The following is a 22,615-nucleotide window of genomic DNA, read 5'->3' as shown; positions in this document are numbered from 1 at the left end:
TTACCTGCATTGTTAATCTTTTCATAGACTGGCACAGGAACTGTTTCCTGTAGCCCTCTAGAGCCCTCCAAGATTAGGAAGAAATCACTACCATTGCTTGAAAGTTCTCTTTATTCCCTAATTTTGTATTTCTTTTAAACTGTGAATTGCTCACAACACTGAATCCCAGTAGCTAAGCAGCTATATTTAATAGTCATCCAAATTATTATTTGAATAGGACTTTGTATCACCACAGAATTTATCTGGGGAACAGGAAAATGTGTCATTATACCCCAAAGGCTCAATACTTTTTTCTGCTTGCTATGACAACTCCATCATTCCTATTAATCAGCAGGAGGTGGAAACAGCAACAAGGAAGAGGAAGGGAAAGGGAAATGGCTTTGCCTAAGGCAATCATTCATTCTATATGAACAGAATGAATTCTACATTATATAATATTCTACAGAATATCCTACATGAATTTTAGAAAAAAAAAAGTGAAACAAAAACTGACTGCCAAAACCACAGCAAAGTCTACAACTGCCAGGCAGAAAAGTCCCTGCAACATTTTACCTTCTAGATCTCTCTCAAACAAAAGAAATCTGTCTGTACAAGATGGACAAATCTATTGATTTAGTACCTCGACTTTCCCACGTGCAAATTGGAAAAATTAAAGGGTGTTTTTCATTGGAGGTGATCTGGCAGCTCAGAGTGAAAAGCTCTGCTCACACACTGCTTGTGGAATGGTCAAAAACTTGTTCTCCAGGTAATTATCTACAGACATTCTGGTTTAACCTCACAGCAGAGCTTGCTCTCAGGGTTTGTTTCTCTTCCTCTGCAAATCTCTCCACCTCAGAGAAAGGAGGAGCTCCTACACCACTCCCTCTGAAAAGGTTCCTCCCTCTCACCTCAGCAAAGCCAGCTTGAGCCTCTTCTCACCTGCACCTTAGGAGGTACCAAATGCAAGGCTGTAAAGGGGAATGCAGAAACACCACAGTCTCCACATGCAATCTAAACAAAGCTTTAAGATCTTATTGATTAATAACTTGGACCACAACAGGGTTAGCAGGGCAAAAGAAAGTCACACAAAATATGGAACAGGCTTTAAAATTGAGAGTACTGACTGTACCTTACAGATTTTGTACAGAGATTCCTGCCCATCTCCTTCTGTATCCTTAAAATAATCATGTGCTGGATATGTACGATGGATATCTCGTTTGATGACACTCTCCTGAGCAGAATCCTGTAAAAAAAAAATAAAGAGAAAAATCCTGACACATTAAGCCATTAACAGTATAATTAAATGTAACATAATAGAAAATTCAACATGTACTCAACATGGATACATTAGATAACTGCTTTACTGACTTCTCCAAAAATGCTTTGAGAAGAAAATGAAAATCCTTTGTGGTCTCTTATGCAGTTATAGCTAGACAGTGGAACAAGAGCAACATGGCATGTTTTCTGTCCTGCAGGCTTAAGGTTCAGCTTTAGAACTCAGAGGAAATTACCAGATGTTTAATTGTTGGTGAGTTTTTACCACAGATCATATACTTACCATGTTGTTCTGGCAGTAAAAAACATCACAAACAAACAAACGCACACAAAAAAATCTACACCTAAAAAAAACCCCAAAAAAACACAACCCAAAAAACCACAAAAAAATTAGGCTGTCTCTGTCTTGCAAGCTTAAAGCTACTAATTTGAAATGCTGTATGTATGAATCCACCATAAAAAGTGTTAATTAAAAACTCATAAAGGATTTCTATAAAAAGATGGGAATCACTGCAAACAGACCTAAAGAACACCACTGTGTGGATGAGGAAGTTGTATCAAAATGTCAGAGCTGGAACTACAACAGTTTATTATCTTCAGGTTCCAGTGAGCTGCACCTTTAGGTTGGCAAATATCAAATGGTGCTTTTCTCCATTACCTTTGCAATCCTAAAGGAAAAACCAACAAAACCTTCTCCTGTAAGTTGGAATATAAAGGCCTTACAAATAACTTTTATCTTGAAAACAGAGTATTTCTGTTACAGAAAAGCTTCTAAGCTCTCAGATTGTGTCTTGTTAACCAGGATTCTCCATAAAAAAGCTTCTTTACACCTGCTAGAGTCAGCAACCAGGTAATCTCCTGAATTTCAGTGGTTTTTTAATTCCATAAAGTCTCTACAGTGAGCCTGTGCCACACAGTAATGCAGCTGCCTGGTAGGCTTCGCCAGAAGTCTGCAGCAATTCCCAGCTCCAGTCCCCTTTTGGATCCAAGGAGTCACTCCAGGGAGATGCTCCTACCCCAGAGATGACAGCCACTGCTGCATTTCTGCATTGCCTTCAATGGCAGCTAAAGAAATGGCTGCAAGAAGCTCAAACATCACTTAGTGTTGTCTCCCTAAAGCTGATGGCTTCTCTGAATCTTGGCTATCATTGATTTATCCAAATACAATATTCTCATGTTCAGTGATCTCAACTGGGGCTTTCCCTTTGACATTAATACCTCTAGTACCAGAAAACAACACGATCTGTATTTTGTGAAGCCACAGAACCCCAGAATGGTTTGGGTTGGAAAGGACCCTAAAGCTCATCCAATTCCACCCTCCTGCCATGGGCAGGGACACCTTCCACTAGCCCAGCTTGCTCCAAGCTCTGTCCAGCCTGGCCTTGGACACTTCCAGAGATGCAGGGATGGAGGAACCTCTACCAGGGCCTCACTGCCCTCACAGGAAAAGAATTCCTTCCCAGTATCCCACCTATCCCTGCCCTCTGGCAGTGGGAAGCCATTCCTCCTGTGTCCTGTCACTCCAGGTCCTTTTCCCAAGTTCCTCTCCAGCTCTTCTGGAGCCCCTTTAGGCACTGGGAAAGGCTCTAAGGCCTCCCAGGATCCTTCTCTTCTCCATTCTGAACACCCCTGGCTCTCTCAGCCATCCTTTCCTCACAGGAGAGGTGTTCCAGCCCTCTAAAATGCCAGGCACATTTTTATATGCATGAAAGGAAAGGTTACAAAGAAAGGTGATGTTTTCATTATGCCAACTGGTACCACTGGAGAAAATTAAACACATTTTTATGCTTTTGCTGCGTTATCATAATTATTCTCAGGACATCTAAGCACCGTGCAACCATCAGCAACCAAAATTAACCACACTGTCTAAATCACAAGCAAACAAACACAGACTAATAACAAAATAATTACAACAAGCAGTTCTCTAGTCAGACTTCTTTAATGATTATTTTCATTTCCACAGCTTCCAAATACCAGAGAGGCTGGATAAGTGCAGTCTGCCTCCCAGATCCATCTGACCATGCAGTTAAACTGTGAGAAAATGCCTGAAACAGCATTTAAGATCTACCAGCAAAGTTACAGAATCTATTATAGAAATCTGTTACAGACATTTTTCAGCATGAACTTGAGAAGATCCACGGGAAGTTTCAGGAAAATCACCACATCCAGCACACACAAGGTTTTCCAGTCAAGCTGAGACATTGTGCTCGATTGCTCAGAGCTTCTCTTGCTTTGACTGGGGAAGCCAAAGTGTAACTGAGCACACAGAAGTTGACAAGGAGAATGCCCAAGTTAGGGCCAAAAATATTTGTGTAAAGGCCCAAATGCACATGAACTTTTACTGAGTTAAAAGGAGCCTGAAGCAGTCTTAATTCAGCCCTATTAATGAAAGCTGTGTCTAAAAAATCTAGAGGAAAATAATTAAATGGACCCAAAATAAGATTTACATGCAAAGACTGAAGAATTAACTCCTCTTCAAAAGACACCTTATCTTTGAAATATGATAAACTCATAAAGGAAGAAAAACAAGTAATTAGTCTAGGGAGAAGATAGTTTTGAACTACTTAAAATATATCAAAAATACTTTAGTTAAGTTTCTATCTTTTTTCCAGTAGAGTTTGTAGATAGCACTGCTCTCAAGTACCAAAGCACATGAGTTTATAGACTCCTTCATTTAGGTTTTCAGACCATTTTTAGTCTTCTGAAAGTCATGATTAGTTAGTTTATGAGGAAAAAAAAAACCAAACAACTAAGGTGAGATAGCTATCAAGGCATTCAGGATTGTAATGATCTCTACTTCTAAAATTCCTGTCAACTCAGAGAAAATATTCTACTGAGGAAAAGAATTATCTTCATATGCCAATGCTATGACAGCTGCCATGCTACTGAACAGCTCTGCCTTGAGTTGTCTCTCTTCCAGAACAGCTGAATTTCTGCAGTGGAGCAACGCTGAGTCCTTGACACTCCTGCCATTTCCAGCTATCAAGAAGCTGCTGAATACGGGCCATTGATACCAGGAGGCAGATCGACACAGAAATAAAACAAAGAGAACAGAAAACTGTTTATGTTGAATAAAGGTTAAAAGAAAATTAGGAGTACATAAGCAACCACAATAAAGAAATATAGGACAATCTTTATGCATTCATTTCAGGAATTTTTAAATTAAGAACATCTCACACACACTCCAAAAAGAATCTCTACTCATTTGTTGTCACAAGTGGAGCCACTCTGGTGATGAATTACAATTAGGGAGCAGAAGAGACTCCTGGAGGTAGAGCCTTGTTTATTTTGTTTCAAGAACTGAAGAATGAGCATTGTATCAGCCAGAAGAAATTAAGAAAGAAAAAAAATCTCTTGAGACTTAATACTTGCCCCACTTTTGCCCAAAATTACTTTCATGAAAACAGGCACATCCCTAATGAAAAAATCCCAAAAGCACTCAGCTGAGTTCTCCTTACTGTGCTGCCTGCATTCCAACTTCTGACTCAGTATGAGAGATGCAGAATTGCAGTTGTAATTAAAGGAATTCAAGAGTTTAATGTGACTAGTGAATAAATAATAAACCAGATAACAGGTGTCTCAAAGCTGGCATTCAAACTGGGCAGCACTTCTGACCTCGATCTCCTTGTGCTCCATTTCCCTGGTTAATAATAATTCCCCATCTCAGTGGGGTGTTATGAAAATCAATTAACATCTGAAGCACTGAAATACTGTAGTGATGAGTCCTGCAGAAATGCCAAATAGGAGAATAATAACTCCAGCCTCAAATCCTGATCTGAATGGTGTCTAGTGAGGCACAGGGTTACACAAAGCAAACACAGCAAGGGGAAAGAAAAAGAAAAAGAAAGCAGCTCATTAGATATGCACTATTCCTTGTGTGCTCAACCAGGCAGAGATCCCAGGAAAAAAAACAACCCAAAACAAAAGAACTCCATGGGATCAAGAATATGCCATTATGTACATAAGTAGACAATTTTCATGCTGTACTTCACTTCCAAAGGCTTATCTCTGACCTTTAACTCTTTCAAGTTGGGTTTTATCACGTGTTTACACACAGAAATATGATTTACATTTTCTAGTGGAAGGTATCACTACCCATGGCAGGGGGTTGGAAGGAGATGAGATTTAAGGTCCCTCCCAACACAAACCAGTCTGGGATTCTCTGTGCTGGAGACTCAGTTCAAGTTCATCTGCTTGCCACACTTTAAAGGTTTGCATCTCTGGTGAGTCTGAAAGAGCTGATTTGGCAGCACATTGTCCTGCCTGTACTTCATCTCTTCACTAGCTAAAAAAAAGCTAGATCCAGAGTATCAAGGAAAGTAAAAAAAGGGGGAAAAAAACCAAAATGGGCTTTTATAATTTAAAATTACCATGCCCAGGAAATCTGGTGTGTCATGCTTCTTAAGGATCAGATACTGAAACTTTTCTACACATTGTATGGAAAGTAAAAATTCCTAGGCCAACGCAGATATTCACAACTTGTTTAGCCAGGATGTGAAACACATCTTCTGCTGATATCTGGAGTTGGATATCCCTCAATAAAGTGCTTCCTAATCCTGAAAAGTCATAAATTTAAACACTGACTTGCCAGCTGCATGTTACTGACATTATGACATTGGCTCAGTAGCCAAGCATTTGCTGAAGGAACAGATTTTTGGTGTATTTTTTGTTTTGTTCCCTAAAGTTCTCTATGGTTCTGTGCAGTTCCCCACACACACAACTGGGAATATGAATAATAACTTGAAGCTCTCTAAAACACAATCACAAACAGGCAAAAAATACAGACTACACAAAAGTGATGAAGTCAATCGGCCTGGGTTTGAAATGATCTGCAAAACCAGCACGTAGCTCTGTTCTGTTATTACTGATGTCCTACCAAATTCCTGCTTTCAGTGAAATCTGACAGCATGTTGTGCCAACACATCTTATACCCATCATCAATCCCTTTCCTCTCCTCATTTTCCATACACATTATAACCCTCCAAGTAGAATGTGTGATCCAAAAAAAATCCCAGGTTCCCTACTAATCAGTATTTGAAAAAAAGAAAAAAAAATCAATAACTCTTCCTTTTAAAGACATTGAATAAAAGATGTCTGGCTTATGCTCAGCTCTTCTGTAGTGTTTTTGTAACATATACCTTGTCATGCAGCTCCTGTCTATAAATAGATTTTCTTTCAATCAGCATCAGCTTTTATTCAGCTGAGAGCATACAACACCCAGAGAGTACTAATTAATAGAGAAACAGAAACTGAGAAAAAAAACCAGAGGATTATTTTTTAGAGTATTTTTTTAAACAGTTACATGTCAATATGCTGAAAGTCAACATAGTATTTAGGTTAATTCAGTAAATACCCTGGTCAGCTGAACTTTGCCAGTTCTGGCTCACTACCTGCTGTGTTCATTGCTCTTTGGACAAAACTGCTTTCCACCAGCAGAAGGAACAGAAGGCTTCCTGGCCACAGGGCCAGATCAATAGTTTGTATCTGAGCAGCCCTGGCAGGTCACACCTGGAGCTAAATTTAGTATCGAAGTCTCTCTTCTCTCATCATTTTGGATTACTAATATATCTGCCCAAAAGAAGTAAACATCTTTTATCAAATTATGTCCCATTCTTCTCAAGCTGTGTTTGAGCAGGTAGTGGCCAAATTTTGATAATTCCCAAGACAGGATCCTCAGAAACAATCTACAACATGTCTCTTTTTAGGCCAGGTATGCAAATTGACCTATAATTTCTGAGTAGACTGTTCTCTAGTTGTTAAAAAGCTGGTGGGACTCTGCTGCTTTTACACATATTACCAGTGGGACTGCACTAGCCAGGAGCTTGTTAGGAACTGTTGTATCACCCACACAACTGCCAAGGAATTGGGAAATGATGCTCACTTTGGAAGGCTGTCAAAGTATTTCACAGGATCATTAAGATTTGTAGAGACCTTTAAGATTAAAGATCATGGAGTCCAACTGGCAATCCAGCATTGCTGTGTTCACCACTAAATCATGTCCTTAAGTGCCACATCCACACATTTCTTCAACACTTTCATGGATGGTGACTCCATCACTGCCCAGGGCAGCCTGCTCCAATGCCTAATCACCCTTTCAGAGAAAAAAAATTCCCTAATATCTAAATTAAACCTGCCCTGGCCCAACTTGAAGCCATTTCCTCTCATCCTGGCAGCTTCTCTCAACACTTAAATCAATCTTAAAACTACTTAGGAGCAGGATGATGACATATCCTGCATATGGATATGTCCAGCATAGGGTTTTTAACCCTCTGAGAAACTGCTGCTGATAGTTTTGAGCTACAAGATGCTGGACAAGGTAGACCTGGGTGACAGAGAATGACAATTCCATGGTTCTTAAAGACTGTGAAGGAAATCTGAGAATAATACTAATACCTATGTCAATACTATTCTGTAGGCAGCTTTACAAAATAAAGTGATGTGTTGTGATGACTGTCTTAAGAAGGAGAAGGAACTGTTGGAGCAAGTCCAGAGGATGCCATGACGTTGATATGAGGACTGGAGTTTCTGCCCTATGGAGGAAGGCTGAGAAAGTTGTGGCTGTTCAGCCTGGAGGAGGGAAAGTTGTGTGGAGACCTCACAGCACGTTCTGGTATCTGAAGGGGCTACAAGGAAGCTGGGGAGGGACTCTACATGAGGAACAGAAGTGGCAGGACAAGGGGGAATGGCTTCACACTAACACAGGGCAGGGTGAGATGGAATATTGGGAAGAAATTCCTCCCTGTGAGAGGCGGGAGGCCCTGGCACGGGTGCCCCAGAGAAGCTGTGTTTGCACCATCCCTGGAAGTGTTCAAGGCCAGGATGGAGCAACCTGGCCTAGTGGAAGGTGTCCCTGCCCATGGCAGGGGGGTGGAATGAGACAGTCTTTAAGGTCTCTTCCATCCAACCCAAACCATTCTGGGATTCTAGACTGTAGCAGTCACAGAGGTAAAAAACAGCTCAGCCCTTAGCAGGATTGAGTCATCAATCAGCAACAGAGGAGATGACATTTTTCTCTAAAAAAATCCCAACAAAATTAGATCAGACACAAAACAATTCTCCATAAACTCTGTTGTTCTGAAAAATAAAAGATATCCGTGACCTTTACTACCTTTGTGGTTTGTTTTCCTTCTCCCTCTCCATTTGTACACACACTCTCTCTCTCCTATGCTACTGATACATAATTTATTCTCCTTACTCTGCCATATCCTCTCTGAACGTTGTTGACAGAAGAAAAATACTATTTGTGCTACTGGGCAAGAGGTCAACTTCTGAATGTACCAGGCTGGATGTTTTACTACTGGCATGGAATGAGATGAACTCAGAGTTACTCCTAAGGACTCAGCTTGGAAGCTCCCTGATCTCCCTCAAGAGCTGGGAGCTGTACACCACCTGATGGTGTTTGGGTTTGTTTTTTCCCCATATCTGTTTGTAGATCCCACAGTATTTATTTCCATATCTATTTTACTGTGTTAGGGGCTTTATTTGGGTTATGTGATCTTTAGCAGGTATGATATCAAGCATTCTTTTGTTAAATGCTGATGACAATTGCTTAAGCACTGGATTTCGGCTGAGATTTGATCTGGTTTTTAATGGCTAGCACTCCACAAAGGTTGGCTCTCTGGAGGACATGAGCATAGATTAGCCCAAGTAAACGCCACATTACTCAGTTTATTAATGACCATTTCACCTTCGTCTCTGATGTGGCACTACTTTACAAACAGACAGTTTGTAAAACTGACAAACAATGAAAAGGTAACCAACAGATTCACCCATGTATCAAGTAATTCTGTCCAAGTTCCTTCCAGTTTGCTGATTTTTAGATTAGGTTTCTGACTATGTCTCCTCTGGTAAAGCCACAAATGTATTTGTAAAGATCAGAAAAAATGTTCTTGTAATCAGTCTGCAATTTGACATTCGAGTCTTTCTGAGTCTACCACCAAATGAGAATAATCTCCAAAAGCAAGTGGACAGGTTAAGGCCTGTTTCTAACAAGCAATGCTTAATTGCCCCAGTATCAGATTGTTGTGGAAAATTCATGTAGAAATTAACAGGAAAAGGAAAAAGTGGTTTATTTGAAACCTCGACTCCTACTTATCTACTCCAATTGATGGTGCTCCAAAACTTGCTATGATTTTTCACAAGTTCCTAGAAATTTTCACTACAAGAAGTATAAAACCCCAAAAATATAGTAATTATTCAAAAAACCAAAATCTTTAAGAAGAAAACCCTGGGTCTTAGAAGGTAAGTTTCTGTAACATTACCGACCAAGCAGATGTCTATCTAGTCAGGGTTTCTTTCAACACATTTTTACAAATTCTGAAATTAGGCCTACTTTTGCCATCAAATGATAACATGATCAATGTAACCAGTTCAAGTCTCATTTTCCAGACTTGTCCTTCACAAGCTGGGTCTGAGGAAGAATTCCAATAAAATTCACAGCCATACCTTACTAGCACACCCTGACCTTTGGCATCTGCTATTGCGTCCTGCTAGCAAAATGTTAATAAAAGGAGAAAATGCTGCAAGTTTATCCAATTCAGTGACGCTGATTTTAACAAGGAGGAAATACCTTGCAGCAGCATGTAGATAAAGAACTGCCAATATATTGTCTTTTAAAAGCTCCTTAAGCTTGTAGTCCTTGAAGTACACAGATTTGTTTCTTCAAAAAGGAAACTCCTGTCCCTCATTTTCTTAAACAATGGAGTTCTTCCAATAGCTCCAGGCAGAAACACTTCAGCAAGACCCAGGGCAGGCTGTAATATTTACATACCAACTCACCTACATCCCAGACCCACTCCCTGACAACAGCTCTGTAATTCAGCAATCATTTGATATCCTGGACACCTCACTTTAATACTTGCTGTCACAACATCACCTTCACCTTTTCTTTGCTGCAAAAGGAACTTTATTATTTGGAAAGACATTGTTTTTTCAACCACTCACCTTCCAGGACTATTAAGATTCCCTTATAGAGCAATCTTCTCAATTATCTTTATAAGAAATCCAAAAGCTGGTGGGTTGGTTGGCTCGAGAGCCCTTTGCACCACTGAACACTGACTTCAGCCCACCAGACTAAAGACTGGCTCTTTGGGAGCACAAAAGATCAAAATCACTTTTCAACAAGATCTGTAAGTCTTCACTCCAGACTGAGGAAACAGTGCATAGCAGAAGATGAAGGCCAGCCAGTTAGGGAAAAGGAGAAAAATACAAGCACATGGGTTTTGTGCCTGCCTCAGTCAGAATGTGGAAGTAATTATGAACATGCCATTAACGCTGTATTAAAAGGGAAAGTTAGATAAGGCCAGCTATCAGTGCCCATAACACTTCATTCTATTTTATTCCTGGTTTTTATGCAAATTTACTTTAAAAAGTCCTATCCCTCTACAATTTCTGAATCCTTCACAGTGTCTGAGACACTGAAGACAGCTGCTGAACCTGCATCACTTCAGGTGTCTGCTGAGCAACCAGCAGGCAGCGTGTACTGCGAGTGCCTCCCTGCAGTTGGCTGCAGCATGAAGCCTGGGCATAAGCAATTTAGAGATGCTGATACAAGGAGACTACTTAGCCCTTCCCTCAAGTCTTCTCCTAGTTTCAAGGAGAGGGAATGCAGCACACAGAGACACTACATATAGCTAAAAGCAGGTTTAGGCAGATGCTGCTTAGGCTCACAGTGAGTTGTATCAGTTGTATTGCTGGAAGTCTTTAACACAACTTTAGATGAACTAATGAACAAAAATACTGGAAGGACAAGCATTACAAATCTTTGACTGGGAAAGGACCTCTGGAGGTCATCTGGTCCAACCTGCCTGGCAGAGCAGGGCTTGTTGCCCTGGACCATTTCCAAGCAGCTCTGGAGGTGAAGACTCCACAATCCCCCTGGGCAACCCGTCCTTGCTCACCCCCACAGTAAAGGAGCTTCTCCATATGTTCTGATGAGGCCTCCTGTGTGCCCACTGAGGAGAGCCTGGCTCTGGCTTCTTTACAACCTCCCTCCAGGTATTTATGCACATCAATAAGATCCCCTCGAGCCTTTTCCACTCCAGGCTGAACAGTCCCAGCTTTCCCCACAGCAGAGATGTTCCAGAACCTTCACCTCCTCACTGGCCCATGCTAGACTCCTCCAGTTTCTCAGGGTGCTGCAAACTGCCATGCCCACCAGCTCATTCTGTGTCTCCAATTCCCAGCAAGCCAGCACATTCAGGCTACAGAGATTTCTGCATCCAGCCTCCCAAGTTCCCAAAGCCCCACTCTTCCCAGCAGAGAAAACAGCACCACACAGGACAAAGGAAGGGCCATGCTGGAGACCTCTGCATGTAATTGGGATCTGTGGGGCAATGTGTGAATCACCACAAGAAACTCTATTTCTGCTTTTTTTTTTATTTTTTAATATTGATCCAGTTTATTCCTATTGTTGGAAAACTGGAATTCACTTTTGATTGATTGCCTCCTCAGATTCAGATCAATACTGCGCTGACATCAGACAGTATTTATCTGGTCACATATGGGTCATAACCACGAAGACCAGACAGTGAAAGGACAGCACAGTACACAGAAATAATCCAAACTTAAATTTCAAATGTTACCAGTCTTGTATATACTGCTTTTTAGTGTATTTGAACATTTCTCAAGGGTTCCATACAGGCAGTGTATAGGAAAAACTAGATTTTAGGGATACTGCAGCAGTTCTGTCTGCTTGTCAGAAATCAAGGAACCCTGTGTGCATCTCTTATTTAATGGTTAAATTTAGTTATTCCAATTATTGTGACTATAATGGGGAAGTTATCTTGATTTACACATAATCCTGTTACTTCACAATAATCTCTTATCAATTGCCTTGATTTTCAAAATAAGGCATGAAGAAAATTTCTTCTGTTGATATCTATGCAAACTCTCTCAATGACAAAAGTGAATCCGTTTAAATATGCTAACTCAAAGTGAACCAACACTGTTTCCTTGGCACCTCTGACATTTCTGCCAATGAGTGATACAAAAGGGAAAATCAATGATTTCCCAACCCATAAGAAAGAAGGAATAACCATGAAACATAAAACCAACTGCTTTCATCATCATAAGATGCAATTAACTCATTTCAGTATAAGCCCTTCCAGGCAAAGAAGAGTAAAGCAAAGTTGTAATGATAGAATGAAAGCAAAGCTCGATGTTCCCCACAGGGAATGGTGTATTTGGCACTTTTACCACTATGGACAACTGTTATCTCACAAAGTGAAGGAAATATTAATTGGAAGAACCATTTAAAAGTGGACAAATGCATACCAGGAAAAATTACAAATGAAGATAGCTTTCTACTACCTCTGAATGCACATTCCTGTAACATCACATTCATTTATACATCCATTTCCATCCATTTCCATGTAACAACCACATTTCCACATAAGCAGTATTTGTGAGTCACAAGCAGTTCATTTTTTTTTTTTTTGTATTTTCAGAGGCTGTTCCTTCTAGAAAAGCCTTTCAGTATCTTTGCATTTACAGACTAATAGACTATATTAGTTTGGGTGACTTGGCTTATAAAAATGAGATCCACACAAGGTTTAGAACATTAAATATGAAAAGTTCAACTGAGAACATAAAGAGCAATTTATTGTGTTCTCTTCTATTATTTAGTACTGATTTAAAACTGAATGCCATACAGTGTGCTCAGTCAGTGGCATGACACTCCTTGTAGTGCAAGATCCCAACTAGAGCTTGGGATTAGGACTCAGAGTTGATGAATTTTTTGTGGGTCCCTTCCAAATCAGGTTATTCTAGGATAGGTTTGAGTGTACATCACCATTTTCAAGAAGCACATAGCATGGCCAAAGGATTAAGTAAGTCCCAAAGAACACCACGTGATACTCAAATACATTCTGTTCCTAATGGCAAAGTAAGGAGAAAACTACTTCACTAAAGTTATTGTTATTGCTGACATATGCAAGCAAGTTAATAATATAAAAAAAAAATCACCAACAAGCAGGAGAGCTGACACCCTTTCCTTAAAATGTGATGTGCATTTAAATTAAGATACAAACAACCCCATGTACCAAATCTGTGAAATTGGGACTCTGCTGTCACAGACTGTGGCAGAGTGGCCAAACCTCATCTTGGAAATGCCTTCACTTCAGGGTAGGAGGAAAAACCTGCCAGGGAGCTCAGTTCAGTAGAGGCAGAAATCTCTCCTCACTCAAGGGGTCTCATATTTAATACTGGCTGCATGTGCTGCTGGCAGACGCTGAAACTTGAGTTCATGTGAAAAAAAGAATTTCAAAACCCACCAAAATTGTATTAAGTCTTCATAAAGACTGCAACGCAGCTATCCCACTGCATCACTGTAACAAAACCTTATCTTTGGAGCAGAAGAATGATAAAGCTGCAGAGCCCATTGTGATTGGCATCTCATGTCCCTGCCTTACCCAGGGTGTATCCAATGCTTTTAGGGCACAAAGAGCATTTGAACAACATCCTTGATAACACGTCTTAACCTTTAGTCAGCCCTGAAGTATTTAGTTGGACTGGATGATTGTTGTAGGTCCCTTCCAATCAAACCACTTTATTTCATTTTATCCTAAACCTTCAAAGCCACAGTGCACTTCCACCCACTCCTCTCATCTTACAGCTCCTGTGTGATCCCTTCAGCAGAGCACAGAGGCTCCCAAATCACAGCAAACTCTCTGAGGGCACACAGACCACACAAGCACAGAGCACAGTCACAAGGACATTGCTACCAACTCAGTGGGTCACAAACAGACCCCTGCTTAGGGAAAAAATCAGGCAAAATGAGCACATTTCTTTGTGGATATGCTAATTACTACAGAGCAGCATTATGGTGAACATTTTAATGTGCATTTTGGCATTGTAAACTTCCCCAAATTGTTTTATAACTATGACCCAAAAGGCAGGTGTACCTGGTCTAAGGATGCACCTAAATGAATTTATTAAGATAATGAGTCTGGTTTTTGTAGGAATGGACAGAACAAATGTTGATCAGGGCATGAGCAGAACTGAGTCTCAACAGCAATTCCACCTTTCCAAGACCAAGAAAGAAAAATAAATTTACTGTTACAGAAAGTAGGTTACAGTTTTTCACTGAGAGATTAAGCAGAGGGAAAAGATTAATGTCCCATTATATAAATGTCTTACTAAGATGGAATATAAAATATGGAAAACATCAAAACTAGATAAAACCAGATCCGATAAAACCAGATCTGAGTCTAAACACAAAATGGTATGAAGTTTTCCATAAAGTACCTGCAGCTTTTTCTGCAATGATTGAGTAAGCATAAACACAGGTTTCTATTTATAGGAAAACCAAAAAATGTGTGTCCAGGAAACATCTGGAGTATCTCAGCCTTCTGCCTTCCTACATGACAGTCCCCGTTTACTCAAGTTTCTTTTTAATAAAAAACTATTTCCTCACCAAAGATTCCAAAAGTATTTGACTTGATGCACAATTTCTTACAAATCTAACATGAAACTAGGATATTCTATTCATAATGAAAATTTAAATAAATAAATTACTATGTATGTCTCAGTGTAAGGTAGGGAGCTAATAATTTAACAGATAATTCTAGTTTTATAATTGAAGCAGATTTTATCTAAGTTTTTTTAAACCCATTGAATCTCCCAATGCTGTGCCACAGTGGCTCAATCAGCAGTTAACAATATTAAAGTTCACAGCCTGTTATTTTCAGTTCAGCCTTGCTTTGTGTGATAGGAAAAGAGACAAAGTATAGAAGTTCAGTCTCAAGACAGATTTTAAAATTATTGCTATAGTTTTCTTGAAGCTAAATTTGCTGTTTCAAAGCAAGTGGTAGAAAAATTGCTTATAAGTTCTTCCCAATCTGAGCAGCAGTGTCAGCTACATATCAAAAAATGGGATATTAAAGTGATAAGAAACTTGGGGGGAAAAAAAAAAGTGGGGGAGGTAAGGTTCCAGGTTTAAAACTTCAGGGATTTATCACATTGAAAATACAATGATTGTAATTTTTAAGTTGCCTTATATTACTTCATATACTCTATTGTTTAAAAAGCTCATCACAAATCAAAGTGGTGGGGAGAAAAACAAGAATTTCACCTGAAAGATGACTTAAAACTCGGTATAGAGCAGATGGAGCCTCCACCTTTCCTCTGATAACACACAAAAAGTGCAGTTTCACCATCTCCAGGAGACACCAACTTTGCATATCTCCCAGCTGACCTAGGGATGATCCCTTCCTCCATGAAGCACATTTTAGGTTGGGCTACAAAGAGTTAAAACTCACAGCACTGACTGTCTTTAATTCTCTGGCCCATCATATAAGAAACAATCCATCTTTTGCTTGTTTGTCCTTTAACACAACCAAAATAATAATATCTAAATTACTAACTTAAAAACATTTGTTATTCCATATGCAAATCATATAATTCCTGTAATTCTTGGTCACCTAAGACATGTCACATACTGTAGCTTGACAGAAAAAAAAAAATATACATAATGCATAAAACTTCAAACAAAATAACCTTTTGCTTTGGATTGTTTCTCCCTGTGCACTGTTCCAAGAAAACAATATAAAACACTGCAAAAGGGCAATACATTAAATTTGCAGAGGGGTCTTTTATTTGTCTTTGAAATTATTCTCAACAAACAAATGGTCCAAGAGCAGACTTCATCAATAATTGATAGGATGATAGGAGGAACCTTGCAGGACAGAAACAAACAGTGCTGGGAAGCCTCTGGGCAAGAACAAGGAAGAAAAATAGAGAATAAATGCTCAGGAACTACACTCATGTGGGTTAAGATAACCTACATCATCACTCATCACTGGCACTGACCATCACAGGGTGAAGCAGCAAACCAGAGCTGGTTAAACTTTAGAGCTGGCAGAAGTCTCTATCTTCATGAAATAATATGAAAGTGATGACTGACACAAAAATTTTACATTCTAAGTACACTGAGCACACCTTAAACACAGATCAAAGTGCATTACCAACACTGCAGCTGCGAAGCAAATGTATTTTTCACACCTGTTTTCCAGTGGATAACCTAGGAATAGCCAACGATGTTGCAGAGTTGTTTTTTGAGAGAACAAACATGTATTTCAGGAAGTTTGCAAAAAAAACCCCTCAAACCAACAGCCCAGACCCTTAAGTATTTAACTGTTAATTTGTAGGCCAATAGTTCTTCATGCTTCGTTAAGCTTACTACTGATTTTCCAGCTGGCTCCCAGAGAGAGGAGAAGAGCAGCTCTGAGCAGCAGGCTGCAATTACAGCCTGAGTGCTGGGAACACGTGAAGCTGCTCAGAGGTTCCCACACATCACCTCAAAGAGAAAGGAAAAAACCAAGAAAGGGATTTATTCCAGCTAAGCAAAATAAAATTGTATTCAGGTGCTGTCTAAAATCCACATTTTAAGGGGTTTTTAGTGAAAGCACCGAGGGATGACTGAAATCACTGCCTGGGTTCTGTTGTTACTTTTTGTCATTAAAACTATTGGAATTTTTCAAGATCTCAAGGATTGTCTGTAAGATGAAAGTAATCTTTTAATTTCTAAGGATAAAACTGCCATTATGGAAAAGTGTGCAGCTCCAACCTGCATACTCACTCACAAAAACTAAAGTCAACAGCTTGTAGAATTGTGTTTTATACTTCAGAACTAATTTTGTGAGGCCAAATAATAGAAATTTAACCCTACAAAGACACAATGGTCCTATTGGAAATTAAGGGGATTAAACATACTGAGCATCACTTTGAGTCAAAGGGCAAATCAACCTCTGCCTCCATTAGCCATCCCCTTCTGAAATCCTGTCTCTCAGCACTGTAAGGAGCACATGGCAACTGCAGTGACCATGGCTTGTGTTGCCCCTCCCCTTGGCTGTGCATCCCACGCACTCCCCCAAGCCAGCAGCAGCACTTATCTGATCACACACTGAACTAATCTAGGCCACAGCTACCCCAGAGGAAAATACATCATTAATTTCCATCCAGGTCAGCTCCCTGATGACTCTTCTGGCTGCTCACATGAGCCACAGTGGCAGTGCAAAAGCAGAGGAGGTGGCAATGGTCAGCAGGGCAGGCCAGGGGGCAGGACTGCAGCCAGCCCAATTTAGAGCAGATGGAGCTCTCAAGGAACCCCCTCTCATCTTTACCAAAAGCAGCAGCTCTGTGCCACTTCATATTTCACGGAGAAAAAGCTTTAAAGGTCCTCTGCAACTGAAAGTACTGGAAAGAACACGGCACAGGAGCTGCTGCCCTGAACAGGAGCTCAGGCAGGAGCTGGTGTGATTCATTAGCAGCTGTGACACAGAATGTCCCAGATCACCTGTGTGCCTGCTGTGCTTATTTCTACCATTTAAATATGTGTATATTTATTAAATATTATGTATATTTTATATATATTATGTATAATATGTATTATACAGGTATATTATGTATGTATTATACATAACGTAATATTATAAGGATAATATATACATAAGTCTAATGTATATTATAAAATGTACATATATCTACAGGAAGAATTCTATCTGCTGAAGCAGTGTAGGAATGGACATCTGTTATCAACAGAGACTGGCTTTGCTTGATTGCTCATTAACTTCTCTTGGAGATTTCAGTGCCTCCTACCTTCACGCAGTGCTCCCTATAATACTAGTTAGCTCTCCACTCAGGAAAGTTATCTGCATCTCTAGCAGCCAATCCTATTTTATTTTCCTCCCTTAACTAGTTTTTAATGTATTTCAGTATTATCACAGACAGTATTTCTAACTTATTTCTAAATGCAGCAGCAACATGCCGTGGTCTTAATCTTGAAAATGCATTGAAACCGACACACTTGAAGCTTTAAAAAAACCAGTAATTTACATGGTAACCCGTTAGGCACAGAAGATCAAAACTCGGCCAAAGACTCCTCTGCCAGGTAACTGAAGCCAAAAATAAAAACCTCAGCTACAAAGAAATGGAGTCCAGCCAAGTTAATTTTGTACAAAACCACACCAAGTAAGAGGGCAAACCACACCAAGCAGAGAATTGGATTTCCAATCACTCATCTTTTCTGTGAAAGATGCACAACGCTGACAGCAGAGATGGCACCGACTCAATCCTAATCAAAACTAATGAAGTTGAACTTGATACACAACTCTTTAATGAGCAGAATGTATTTTTGTTTTCCCATCCATTTTAAAGCTATCACACAGCAATAAAATCATTTAGACGGCACAATGAATGCACAATGTATTGTAACAGAGGTAGTATTTTGTGAACACCTGAGAAAGTTTGTAGTAAATGATGAAATATAGAGATATAATTGAATTGAATTGTAAGTAACTTTCCTGTCCCAATATAATTAAGATCAATTGGTATCATACCATTCATCTTTAAAAGAAAAAATCCTGTTCAGTTTTTTATTTTTTAGAAGAAACTTTACAAGGCAACATACATTAAAAAAACACCCTCATTAGCATTTAAATTCATATAATGCACATACATGGGAAAAATTATGGTAATGACTTGGATGACATTTCACTTTGCTGGCAGCTACAGAATTAAAATCTTCATGCTTGAGGGTCAGAGAAACAAGGAAAACCTGGAATAACCAAACAGATGTACCCCATCTAGATCACTAACTGCTGCATGCAATTCAAAATGAAAAAATGTATATTTTTATTGGGCTGTCTCCAAATATTCTCAAAGTAAAAATATCTAGAATATTTCATAACAAATAATATTACTCAAAAGAAGACAGAATTAGTGCATGGCTTACAGTAAAAAAAAAAAAAAATCAATAACAAAACAATACAATGGGCTTAAATTGTCAATAAGATGAGGCAAGAAAATTCACCTCCAGCACAGACCAGGCACAGTGCATTATGGCTCCATTTTGAGTTATTGACAAGCCTGTGGCTGCAGTTCCCTGTTATTCCATGAAAGCACGGCTGTGCTGCCCCAGGCACTGAGGGAAGCAAAGGGGGGCTCTGGCACAACAGCACCAGCACCCAGTTTGGCACCTGGCAAACACCTGCACAGCACTGGAAAGGCAGGAGTGGCTGGAAAGTAAGGGAGGTTTCCTTGGATAATACAGAACTTCAGGTCATCTCTCCTTATTCTGCCTCCTCACAGCTTTTATCAGGCAGGCACCTGGAGCTGCAGGACTGCAGGCATCCAACTGCACAAGTCCTGCTGCTTTGGTATGAAATGATTCTATGAAATACTTCTTACAGCTTTGTATAAATGTGCCATCAAACCCCAAATCAAACGTACACAAATAGGTCAAAAACTGAAAACCCCCAGGTTTCATCTGATCTGATTTTAAATAAAAAATAAAACAAACAACCCCCAAACTCCATTATGGAAACAGTAAAATTAGTGATTTTAACCGCCCCTGCTTCACTTAACTGTAGTGCAAATAAGAGCGAAAAGCACATTACAAAAGACACTGTGAATTTAATAAAAACAGCCTGTTAGCATTTTTATTAATTATCTTCATAAATATATATTGTGCCTTGCAATTAAAATTCTGTATGCCTGAGTTACCATGGCAGCACAACTTCTGCAGCACAATAAATTCTTCCAGCTCAGCCAGGGCCAAGGCTACAGAGCTGGAGGCAGGCTGGATTTGGAACATTTCAGGGCAACCAGTGGAGACAGGGCAGAGATTATGAGGAAAAAATAGCTTCCACTGGATAGAAAATGCAGGAATCGATATTAAGCGAGCCTTGGGCGTTTCCAGGGTGACTTGTGAGGAATGCAAATTCCGAGCTCTTGTTCTTTTTTCTCCCCATCTGAAATTGCCTTCCTGGTGCCCTAATAGCTAAAACCAACCGTGCCAGACTCTTTGGGCAGCACTCACCTTGGGCAGCCCGGCTGGAGCTATAAATAGTGCTGCTGCCATCTGCCACTCTATCCCACACTATCCCTGTGCTGCCAGTGCATGGCCAGACCTTTTGCCAGGCCTTCAGGACCACACTGCCAGGCACAGATAATGAGGTGAGGAGCAAAAATGGGACCACTGTAATTAACTGCTGCTTTGGTAGTCATTACTAGGATGACTGCTAAGAGAATCTGTAAAAGTACAATTAATAATACTGTGTACAGCGTGTGCAGGCGCTTCTCTCACTGTAGAGCTCAGACACAGTTCCTCACAAAGACACCATCCTTGCTTTCAGTTTCATAGAAATAAGTAATAGGTAAAAATAAACCTCAAGTTATCAACTGCAGTAGCCAAAAATAATCCAGTTGGGGAGCCTAATCTAATGATCTGAGTGAGTCAGCACCAAGAAACTAGAGTTGAGAGACTGGGGTTTGCCCTCTCCTGCCCTTCTGCTCTGTCCACCACCCCCACAGCAGCACAGGCACTGGGGCAGACCTGTTACTGCTGCTGCAAGACAAAAGATGACAGGAAAGCATCTTTTCCCTTCCAGAGTAATCCAGACAGCTTGGAATTTCAGAAGCAACCCTCATGCTGTTGGCATGTCTGTGGTTGAACATCTTTCATGTAATGCCTATCCCGTGGAACAATGGGACCCCTCTGCACGTGTGGCCACCATGGCTGAGAAACCCCTGATTTCACTGGTGAAATACACTGCACTGAGTTAACTACAAAATTATTGTCTAGCACTGCCAAATAACATTGCTAATTTGGGAAAAAAAACCATTGTATTGGAAGTGTTCAAGGTCTTGTTGGACAAACTGGTCTAGTGGAAGATGTCCCCGCCCATGGCAGGGAGTTGGAACCAGGCGAGTTTCAAGGTCCTTTCCAAACCAAACCAAACCACTCCATGGTTCTATGATAGCTGATCTCTTTATTTTTCCATGATTAAATACTTTTAGGCTTGGTTCTGTTCTTACTGTGGCCAGAGGCAGAACTGCTACTGGTTTAGCTATGCTAGGGCCCCATTGTTCATAAATAAAAGTGGTATCTGCATAAAGATTCTGACATAATTATTCAGAAATGATATAAAATTCAGCAATGCATTCCTTATATTTCTGTATCTATCCTTGTAGAGTTGCAATCAACTGATTCAGAAAAAGCACACACTGCCGAATTTTTTTAAATGTTGTGGTTCTGAGTACCTTGAGTCCCCCAATATTCTTGATGCTTTAAACATTGATCTCTGTTTCTCTGCTTGCTCCTGTGTTCATCCCATATCGCAGACCACGGGCAATCCTTCTGTACTCAGCACCTGTGGTGCTGCACATGGAACACTGCATCCATCAGTTTCATCTCTTGTAACTACAAAGTGGAGAGGGAGCAGCAGAGATCCACCAGGAATGCTTAAGGCTAAAGCCTGTGACCCCAGAAAAGGCCAGGACTGCCTGGTCCAAGCAGCCAAAGAGAAGGCCAAAGTGCAAGCCAACTGCAGTGTATCATGAGGGAAATCATGCTCTGATTCTCTGTGTTCTATACTTAAGGAATCCCCAAGTCATTTAAGCCAAGCACTTTTTTTTCTGCAATTAGGACATAGCTTGTTTGTATTGGTACACTGATATTTTCTTAGTACAGGAAATTTTAATTTTCTATCATTCTGATACAAAAACTGGTTTGACATAAACCATAACTGCCCAAAGCTTTTTCAGATAGGAAAAAATAACATCTAGTGATAACCGTTTGTTTATCATAGCAATATCTATGAACAAATGAGTAACCTTATAGCCTCTACATAAATGTCTCCAGCACTGCTCAAATCTACTCCAAGTGTTCTGCCACCAATCAAGCAATAGTTCCTAATGTTTACCTAAAAGATCATGCTAATTTCATCATTTTATGATGATGCATTTTAAGCTCAATTTTGCCTGCAGTCTTCCAGCTTTTGGGGGTCTGTCAAATTCCAAAGAAAATACTTATTTCCTCTACCTATAAAATCGAACAGGTGCCGAATGGGAGTTGGAGTTTCAGACCTGTCTGCACTCAGTTTTAAATGCCAGGTAAGGCCAAGTGAATTGCCAGCACTGCTCACACCAACAGCTTTGTGAGCACAGTCACACTAACACAACTGCAACTCACCTTCACAAAGGAGATATGAGAATAACAAAATCTCATTCACCCCAGGCTATTTTCCTCTGAGACGTCCTCTACTCATGCTGTGCAGTGCTGGACATTGGGAAGCCAGAGCACCAGCATGTTATCCAGAATGGATTCAGAGAGGTCTGTCAGGTTTTCCTAGACCCAGCTGTAGCTGCCTTGACTAAGTGACAGCCAACAGTCCTGCTCCCAGGGAAAGGCCTAACTGCCTGTCCTTTAGATACCCCTTGTCCACCTTTGGCTGTGCCTCCTGGATGCACCCTGCAGGCACATGGAGCTTGTCCTATCTCTGCATCTCTTTAAGCTCTCTGCTTTAAAGACTGGAGCTCCTCAAGAACACTTGGAGTAGAGAAGAAATTGGTAAATAAAGAT

The 22,615-nt window shown here is 40.2% G+C and overlaps 1 protein-coding gene across 4 annotated transcripts in view; it reads right to left on the bottom strand.

Annotated features, from left to right (window-relative positions):
• Nucleotides 1–22,615, bottom strand: part of RABGAP1L (RAB GTPase activating protein 1 like) — a 227,785-nt gene that overhangs the window by 106,014 nt on the left and 99,156 nt on the right. For all 4 annotated transcript variants that reach the window (XM_038144430.1, XM_038144433.1, XM_038144431.1 and 1 more), the window contains exon 14: nt 1,109–1,222. In XM_038144430.1, the coding sequence (XP_038000358.1) occupies nt 1,109–1,222 (114 nt within the window). The remainder of the gene's footprint in view (nt 1–1,108; nt 1,223–22,615) is intronic.

This window comes from Motacilla alba, chromosome 8 (assembly GCF_015832195.1).
Source record: "Motacilla alba alba isolate MOTALB_02 chromosome 8, Motacilla_alba_V1.0_pri, whole genome shotgun sequence".
Taxonomy (NCBI): Eukaryota; Metazoa; Chordata; class Aves; order Passeriformes; family Motacillidae; genus Motacilla; species Motacilla alba.
This window is presented reverse-complemented; position numbering and strand designations above follow the sequence as displayed.